The 9,930-nt window shown below is 46.9% G+C and overlaps 1 protein-coding gene across 1 annotated transcript; it reads left to right on the forward strand.

The window, feature by feature from the left end:
* Positions 1-7,411: 7,411 nt before the first annotated feature.
* Positions 7,412-8,365, forward strand: LOC121495855 (olfactory receptor 2K2). Its single transcript, XM_041763898.1, has one exon. It carries the CDS (start codon positions 7,415-7,417, stop codon positions 8,363-8,365), a length of 951 nt encoding a protein of 316 aa, XP_041619832.1. The 5' UTR covers positions 7,412-7,414.
* Positions 8,366-9,930: the final 1,565 nt, after the last annotated feature.

The raw sequence follows: 9,930 nt of genomic DNA on the forward strand, positions 1-9,930 counted from the left end.
GTCTCCTCTCGTCCAGTGTTTCAAATCCCTTCTGAAGAAGCCAGGATTGAATTTTACAATCCTATAACTTCGTTTTAAATAGAATAATTTAATTACCTTTATCATAGTCTTTTCCATTTGCACGAGCCCGGGTCCTGCTTTCACAATCAAACAGCCCCCAGAGGTATTTTTCTAAATAAAAGAACCACACAACCAGGAGATGAGATAATGATGCTACTCTTCGGAAAGCTGAATTAGCTAGAGTCAGTTTTACTATTAAATAGTAGTTTTTCCTTTAAGTTCTTTTGTTTGGTTTGTGGGAAATGGTTCTGTAAGTCTCTTTCACCTGTACCATCTTTTTTAGAAACTTCTGCTTCAATTTTGAAGGTATGATTTTAATATAGTAATTGTGTGTTTTTACTAGAAAAGAACTATTTATTTTTTTGAGGGAGGAGTGGGGAGGGGTGCAGGGAGAAGGAGAAAGAATCTTAAGCAGGCTCCATACCCAGTGCTGACCCCAACACAGGGCTTGATCTCATGATCCTGAGATCATGACCTGAGTCAGAATCAAGGGTCAGACACTTAACCAACTGAGCCATCCAGGCGCCCCTCAGAAAAGAATTATCTTTATTTATTGATCAAAATAACGCAGGTGGACTCTAGATTTTGCATCAGGATTCATTTAGTTTACTGCTTATGTCACTACTGTTATTAAAAATGTTATTTTTCCCTTCATGTAACTTCTGCACTGTTCCTGTTGGAGTCATTCTAAGATTCCTCACAATTTTAATATAATTGATAATAGCAATTTTTTCTGGTCTCTAAGTTTTCCAACTTGGCCACAGGCAAATTACTGATTTTTATTTATTTCTGTTATTAGTTTAATAAACGATTGCTAGGGAACAGTTTTAATTGGATCTCTTCTTTTTAGACATACAATCATACAGTTTGCAAGTGATAATTTTATCTCCTTTTCTCCAATATCAATGCCTGTTATTTCTACTTAATATCCCATTGTCAATCTTCTAGAGAAATTATTGTTGCGCTGTTGCCTGGTGATAGATTTACTGCGAGTGCTGATGTTTAGGAAAGTAGAATTTCGAGATCAATCTTATTAACACTGTGAAGTCATTAACTCCGTGTTGTTTCCTGTGTTCTACAGTCAGACAAGCCAATGGGGTGTATGTAGCAGGTTTAACCATTTCAAGCTTATCATGAATAGGCACTCAAGTCCATTATCCCCCAAATGTCATTCTTCAAACTAATTATTTCTATTTTTAATTCTTTTTTAAAAAAGATTTTATTTATCTATCCATGAGAGACACAGAGAGAGAGAGAGGCAGAGACACAGAGAGAGAGAGAGATGCGGGGAGCCCGACGTGGGACTCGATCCTCGACCCGCGGGATCACGACCTGAGCCAAAGGCAGATGCTCAACCACTGAGCCACCCAGGTGCCCTCTATTTTTAATTCTCATATTATTCCATCTATTTCTTACTTCTTTTCCTAAGAAGGAAAACATCTGCTTATTCATGTGGTATGACCAAGTTCCCCTGCTCATTCTTTATCTGGAGTGTCCATTCACCCTTGGCGATCCGGAGCGTGGGGACCGTCACAGGGACACAGGATGGATGGGGAACTGCGTACCTCGCCGAAGGAACGTGGTAATGAATGTACCTGCTCTTCACCCACGACTGCAGTAACCCCCCCCCCCAACAGGCTCGGGGTCACTGCGCCCTGGGAAGGCCAGGCCGGTCCAGCCCAGTGGTGGGAGGCGCAGGGGGCAGCAGGGATGCAGCCCCGGGAATGCGCTGAGCCTCGCAGCCCAGGGTGACGAGCCCCGGCGGGGACGGGGACCGGGCCGACCCCCAGGGGTCACACGAGATACGACACGAAACACCAGCCACGTGCCGCACGGGACAGTGTGCCCAGAGCCGCGGGCCAGAGGGACCCCAGGTCGGCGGGACGCGGGCGCTACGGCAGGGACACGGGGGCTGCAGGAGCAGACGCACCCGAAGGGCCCGGGTCGGCGAGGAGAGGGGCGCTGGGCGGGTCACCAGCGGGGAGCTCGGGACCACGGCCTCCGGGGCCGCGCTCACCCGACCTGGCGGCGGGGCGGACGCGGGCGCGAGCTCCGCAGCTGCGGGGGCCCGTCGGGAGCAGCGGCGCGGGGGGAGCGCGAGGAAGAACCGCAGGAGGGGCCGGTGTCCCTGCCCTGGCAGGGGGGCCGCGAGGCCCTCGTTTCCCCGCACAGTCTCCCCACCGAGGCTCCCCTGCACTCCGCGGTGGGCGCGGCAGGTTGGCAGGTCGCGGGGCGCTGGGCCTCGGTGGTCGGGGTGGGGCGCGGCCCCCTGCGCGCCTGGGTCCTCGCGCCCCGCACGTGCTAGCCGAGGGCGCCGGCGGAGGGGGCGGGGCGGGGGCGGGGCCTGGGCGGGGCCGTGGGGGAGCGGGCGGGGTGGGGGCGGGGCCTGGGCGGGGCGGGGGCGGAGCCGGGCATGAACTGCAGGCGGTGGGGGCGGGGCCACGGGCGGAGCCTGGTGGGGCGGGGCCTGGGCGGGGCGAGGGCGGGGCCGGGGGTGGGCTAAGGGCGGTGGGGGCGGGGCCCGGGGCAGGGGCGGGGCGGGGGTGGGGCCGGGCATGAACTGCAGGCGGTGGGGCGGGGCCACGGGCGGAGCCTGGTGGGGCGGGGCCTGGGGAGGGGGCGGGGCGAGGGCGGGGCGGGGCGGGGCCGGGCATGCACCGCAGGCGGTGGGGGCCTGGCTCGGGGGGGGGGGCGGTGGGGGTCCCAGAGGCCGTAGGACAGGCCCCACGCCCCGGCTTTGCACCCCTACCGCCCGCCCGCCTGCCTGCCCTCCGGGGGCGACCGCGTCGTCGCCCCCTGGGCCGCGGGGACCGCCCGGGGCCTGTGACCCCACCGCCCACCGCCGCCCCCCAGGACTTTGCTCCGGGAGCCCAGGCCCCACGTGCAGGGCCAGCCCCTCGGGAGCCCACTTTTGACGCGCGTGTTTCCTGTGGACTCTGACAGTAAGTCGGAGACGTGTTGCCCCGGAACCCCAGCTACGGAAGTGTTCTAGAACAAGGACGTTCTCCTGCCTCCCACGCGCTGTAGTTAGGGAGATCAGGCAGTTGCACTATGATACACGCTGCGATCTACGCTACAGCCCATATTCCAGGTTCGCCCCTTGCCCTGTTAATACGCTTTAGAGCCCCCCCCCCCCCCCCCCCCCCCGCTCTGATACTGAGTGCTGGCGGGGTCATGCATTGCGTTTGGTTGTCATCTTTCTCTAATCTCCGGGAACATTTCTTTTGTTTTGTTTTGTTTTGTTTACGGGAACATTTCTTAGGCTTCTTCTTTGTTTCCTGACCTTGACAGTGTTTTTTTTTTTTTTATGATAGTCACAGAGAGAGAGAGAGAGGCAGAGACACAGGCAGAGGGAGAAGCAGGCTCCATGCACCGAGAACCCGACGTGGGATTCGATTCCGGGTCTCCAGGATCGCGCCCTGGGCCAAAGGCAGGCGCCAAATCGCTGCGCCACCCAGGGATCCCCTGACCTTGACAGTGTTGATGAGTATAGGTTGCTCATTTTCAAATGTCCCTTAATTTAATTTTGTCTGGTTTTCCCTCGTACTTAGATTCGGGTCGTGTATTTTTTTTTTTTTAATTTTATTTATTTATTCAAGAGAGACACAGAGAGACACAGGCAGAGGGAGAAGCAGGCTCCATGCAGGGAGCCCGACGTGGGACTCGATCCCTGGTCTCCAGGATCAGGCCCTGGGCTGAAGGCGGCGCTAAACCCCTGAGCCACCAGGGTTGCCCCGGGTCGTGTATTTTTGGTGGGAATACGGTAGACGTGATACTATGCCCATCGTGTCAGAAGGTACATGGAGTCAGTTTGTCCCGTGGTTGGTGATGCGAAGGTGCTTGTCCTCCAGAGCTCCTCGCTGTAAAGCTGTTAGTGTCTTATTTTTTAAATTAATTCGTAGTTTGTGCAGTGATACTCCAACACCCTGTAAAATACCCTGTTTCTCATCCAACTTTGACCTTGGACAACTATGAAGCTTACATTTCCCTCCTGTAACATTTTACCCGTTCTAATCTATTACTACAACAACCCGTAATGATTTTCTAATGACATCATTCTTTCATATTTATTTTTTGGCATCCTCCTGTAAGGAAGAACTTTCCTTACCTTCAGAAGAACTCATGCTTTCTTATTTTATTCTCTGGATTATAATCTATTTTAACCATTTTTTATTTTGATGCTCAAAAGGATTTGTCTCAGATTTGGCCAATGGGAGCCTCATCGGACGGGTTCGTACCGCCTTTTGAAATATTCCTGTCATTCTTGGCATACTTCCTGGTATTCCAGTGCAGTAAGCTACTCTCGTAGCTTGTCTTGTCCTTTTCCTGCTCCAGCCTTAAAACTACATCTCTTTTTAGGTGAGAATTGTATTTAGAACCAAGACCTGGGTGCTAGGTCTGTCTTTAGCTCCTGAGGGTTCATTGTTTTAAGGGCCTCTTCAATATATGTGCATTGAGTAAAATTTCCGATCACTTATTTAGCACAAGTGCCTTAAAGAGTAAATTTTGATTCCTTAAGCCCTGAAAACTAGGAAGTAGTCCCACAAATGAAAAAAATATATATCTTAGAATTCTAGGGATTTTTTTTTTGTAGACTGTTAAATACAGAAACTGTTAAATACTGTTCAATATACATTGTAGTCATTCAAGAAAAAAAATATTGATAAAGCAAGGATGGACTGGGAGGAATAGAAGACTTTATTTTTATGAGTTCCTTGAAATTATTTTGGAGAACTATGGCTCACTCTCAATTTTTAAAAGTTTGATATAATTGGATCATTGGGACATCATCCCTCAAGGATCTGCAGTTTCAAACCTGTGCATATTATAGCTGCTGAAATTTAAATTGCTCAGGGACAACAGGTATTCCCCCCACACAACAGATGATTTAAATTTATGTAGTATGTCAGTTGCTGTCCTTTGGCACTTTTAGTTATGGAGGTGACAGTAAATACTTCTGAAAGAAATGAATTGCAATGTTGATTTTTATATAATATGTTTAGCATTTTTAACATGGATACATTCATTCTTTCTTGCACGTAGCTAACTTTATGAAGTTCATCCTAAAACAATATTTTATTTGGAGTTGGCAACAGGGAATTCAGATGGGACGACAAATTTTTCCTGGTTACTATTTTTTTTATTAAAGATTAAAAAAAATTTTTTTTAAAGTAATGTCTGCACCCAGTGTGGGGCTCAAGCTCACAACCCTGAAATCAAGGGTCTTAATGCTCTACTGACTCAGCCAGCCAGGCAGGCACCCTTTTGAAACAGTAGGAAAATATCATGTCTCAGGCAACTGGGCTGATTTTTCATTCTTAAAAAAAAAAAAAAATTGTGTCTTTTTGGCTAGTCTTAAGAGTAACACACACATGCACATACACACACATGCTCAGTTTCTTTAAAATAATCTCTATGATAATATAATACAATTTTTTTGTACAGAGTTTGTTAAATATAAAATCTGGCAGAGAAATCCCTATGAAAGGACCTGTTATCTAAGAAATGAATGAGAATTATCTACTGTGATGTAGGAAAAATGGAACTCGTAGAAGGAGAAGTACAAACTCCACTCGAGTACCGCAGAGGAAAGGCAAACTGATAGGCATTCCCTAGAAAACCAACAGCCTACTGGGCTGGAGCAGATAATGTTTGGACTTAGTCCCCATGCAAGCTGCTTGGGGACTGATGACTAAGACAGGAAACAACGGAAGGGCTTGCTAATAGGCTAGGAATGAGATACGGTGGAGCAGAAGTCACAGAGAATAACATCCTATGATGGAAACTATTGGGGAAAATCCTATGCTCCTGCTCTAGGGGCATGATACAAGATATTGGCCCCAGGACAAGATCGTTTCCACCATCACCCCACTTACCCACTTTTGAAATATGGGGAATGGGGAGATGAAGGGTAACACTGCAGAAAGGGAGAAACCACGAAGGAACCCCGGCGATGAGAAAGTGAGGAGCGAAACACCGTAAGGTGAACCATGTCACGGAGGACTTTGCCTATGAGAGAAAGAGCAAAGGTAGGATGGCAGTGTGCACAGGGAACACGGCCAGCCGGGATGGTGCAGAGCCAGGATATCTGAAAACAGGAAGGAAAGGACTAGTAGGGAAAGGGAAATGATCAAGGGTGATAAAGAGCGGTATCAGTGCAGAGGCAAGGTACTTTTTTGTCTTTTCTTTTTATTAATGTGAAGTGTCATGTAAAACCCAGATAGAATGGACTGGAATGTAAAAAAAACCCAAACATTCAGCGTCTTGTTTATACCTAGATGATCTATAATCTTTTCCAAGAGACTTTAAGAGAGCTTAAAAAGGGAGCTTAATTTCTGCATCTTCCAGATCTTCATGGGCTTTAATATATGAGAAGAGTTTCGCCTGGGAATAATATTTAGCAACATTTACGTACTCACGAAGGTAGGGGTCTCAGTGAGGAGTGAGACTGTGCTGTGCATGTGTCGGTGTTTAAATAAGGTGGCTCATTTTGTGTGACTTGTAAACTGGTACTTAAATATAATCAGAATGGGTACTTCCAATGCTTTCAACAGTGTCATCATTTTTTTGAGACAAGTGTATGGACCTCCATGCTATTCGCTGGAAAGGAAGGAGTTTATTTAGACCCAGAACAAAGTCATTTATTTGCTTCTTTCAATATCCCTCCTCTTCTTACACTGAAGATCATTACTGGTTTTTATTGTACAAGCATGTTTTCTTTCTTTCTTTTTTTTTTTTTTAAGATTACTTATTTATTCATGAGGTGGGGGGAGAGAGAGAAAGAGAGAAAGAGAGGCAGAGACACAGGCAGAGAGAGAAGCAGGCTCCATGCAGGGAGCCCGATGTGGGACTCGATCCCGGGACCCTGGGATCACGCCAGGCTGAAGGCGACGCTAAACTGCTGAGCCACCAGGGCTGCCCTAGACATGTTTTCTTTGCTTCACTTATCTGGTTTACTTTTTAGTCTATGCCCCATTTAGTCAGTGTTCACTCATATTTTTCGTTGCACAGTACTTTCAAATCTGTACTGAAAAACTTCTATGCCAAGCATAGGAGAACGAACTGAAATTCAGGTATGAAATACGTTTATCTTGTTTTCAATTTCACTCTTTTCTAAATTTCGTTGTAGAATAATCACCTTTTTATGTAGATCAAACCTGTTCCCCCTCCCTTTAGAACCATAGATAAGGCTTGTGATCACTTGTAGCAAAATTGTGTTTATAATAGTGAAAATAAGTTTGAAAGTCTTTTCCTAACTGAACACGATGCTCGATCCATTTCTTTATGTCCTCAGATGAATTGAACACAATTATAATATTAGAATAACTACAGGTGCAAAAAAAAGAAAAGGGAAATGAAAGGAGGAAACCTCACCGTTTGGAGCTTTTTTTTCCTGGAGGGTTTTTCTAGATACCCGAAGTTAGAGATTGTTCTCTTCGTCTTCAGCCTTGTGATGTATCTGATAACTCTCTTGGGCAACAGCACTCTGATCTTGATCACTGTCCTAGATTCACGCCTCCAAACCCCCATGTACTTTTTCCTTGGAAATCTGTCTTTCATGGATATCTGTTACACATCTGCATCGATTCCCACTTTGCTGGTGAACTTGCTCTCATCCCAGAAAACCATTGTCTTTTCTGGGTGCATGGTACAGATGTATTTGTCCCTCGCCATGGGCTCCACAGAGTGCGTGCTCCTGGCTGTGATGGCATATGACCGTTACGTGGCCATTTGCCACCCACTGAGATACCCCATCATCATGAACAGGCAGGTCTGTGTGCAGATGGCCACTGTCTCCTGGGTGACGGGGTGTGCGACCGCCCTGCTGGAAACCAGTTTCGCCCTGCGGGTGCCCCTCTGTAGGAATCTCATCGATCACTTCACGTGTGAAATCCTGGCCGTGCTGAAGTTAGCTTGCACAAGTTCACTGCTCATGGACATGATCATGCTGGTGGTCAGCGTGCTCCTCCTGCCTATTCCGATGCTCTTGATTTGCATCTCTTATGTCTTCATCCTTTCCACTATTCTGAGAATCAGCTCAGCAGAGGGAAGAAACAAAGCTTTTTCCACCTGTGGTGCCCACCTGACTGTGGTGATCTTGTATTTTGGGGCCGCCCTGTCTATGTACCTAAAGCCTTCTTCATCAAGTTCACAAGAAGTAGATAAGATCATCTCGCTGCTTTATGGAGTGCTGACCCCAATGTTGAACCCCATAATTTACAGTTTAAGAAACAAAGAAGTCAAAGGTGCCGTGAGAAAAGTACTGGGCCAGACACCATTGTATCAAACACATGAAAATCTCTGACCAGATGCCAGCAGTTTTGTCAGAGGTGTGCTCCTGACCCAATTCACCACAGAAAGTCTACACAGTGTCCCCATCCTTCGCACACTGGTTTCACCCTTAGCCGTGTAATTTTACAGTTGTGAGATATGTGAACACCGAAGTGATTGCCCATGGACAATAGTGGGTTCCAGTTTGCATTTGGTGATATTTCCTGTCTTTTGCGTTCCATGGTTGGAGAAGTTTTGGGCTGTAGCATCCTCACCCACTTGGCCCTGAAGGAAACTTGGATGAACTTAGTCAGTGAATGTTGGCTCCAGAGGAAATTTGTGTATGTTCCCTGCCTTTGGTCGTTTCTAGAATGAGGTGGGAGCATAAGGAACAAAGGAACACATAATAGAGATTGGCCTTGATTATGCATAATAGAGAACATTCAAGAAAAATGAAAAGACTCGCTGACCCATCACACAGTTGCAGAACTGGAACCGCAACTCTCACCCTTGTGTCTTTGTGGGACTTGCCTCACTGTGGTGGTTCCCTGATTATCCTTCCTCATTCAAAACTCCTGAGTCAAGCTCCTGGCTTTCTGGACTGAAGCATCTAGTACCTATTTGAGTTGCTCACCTGCCAACCTTGTTTTTCTAAGCACATAGGTACTTGCATAAATTGTATCTGTTTCTTTGCCTGTATACCACCCATGTGCCAAGTCTCTGTTTTCCTTATTAGATGATTGACTTTACAAGGGCAAGGAAACCCGTTATATCATATCTTTCATGCTTCCAGCAGTCATCTGATAAACTAACAACATTTACCAGCCTTAAACTAAGGCTGAGAAGTAAGTACCACCTGTGACAACAATGAAGGAACAACAGAGGGCAATGAGGTGTCTATCCAATGGCTACAGAAGATGAGATTTATATTCATTGCTTTAAGACTTTTATTCATATAAAAATATTGCTTGTTAAAAATGTAGACCCTCGGCCTCTGCTCTCTGATATTCTGATTTAGTAGCTCTGGGAGTAGGGTCCTGATAGTCTGCATTTAAAATAGATCCGGAGAAATTCTGGTAGAGATTTTGAGATGACCATCCTTGGGGAAACGTTGTTTCCAGCAAAAATCTACCATTCCAAAATAAAAGTAGGATTAGTTCTCCTTTCTCCCCTTTTGCCTTTTAATTTTGTTTTTCCTTCCATCATTCGTGCCTCCCTGTGTACTTTCTCATTTGCCTACTTCTACTTCTAGGGTAGGGAGGAGGAGAGGGTTTTGAGTGGGGGAAGGGTAACTCACTTGACATATTTTGACATATGAAAGACCTAAAAATTTTTAGTATTGGATGTTGAGTTCTGGATTATTTCACTCGTGGACCATTCCCTTGGATCCAGGGCTTCTGTTACATGTTCAGGAGTGTGTAACCCACACAACAAGAGATGTGAAGTAATCACACAGCAAAACTCTGGCAATGCTGGGGCACCTGGGCAGCTCAGTCGGTGAAGTATCTGACTCTTGATTTCAGCTCAGGTCATGATCTAAGAGTCATAGGATCAAGCCCCGAGTCAGGGGCTGTGCTGGGTGTGGAGCCTGCTTCAGAT

The sequence above is a fragment of the Vulpes lagopus genome, chromosome 7 (assembly GCF_018345385.1).
Source record: "Vulpes lagopus strain Blue_001 chromosome 7, ASM1834538v1, whole genome shotgun sequence".
NCBI classification, from domain to species: domain Eukaryota; kingdom Metazoa; phylum Chordata; class Mammalia; order Carnivora; family Canidae; genus Vulpes; species Vulpes lagopus.

Excerpts from the sequence above, each read along its gene's own strand:
- LOC121495855 (XM_041763898.1), top strand. The coding sequence starts at position 7,415 with ATGAAAGGAGGAAACCTCACCGTTTGGAGCTTTTTTTTCCTGGAGGGT.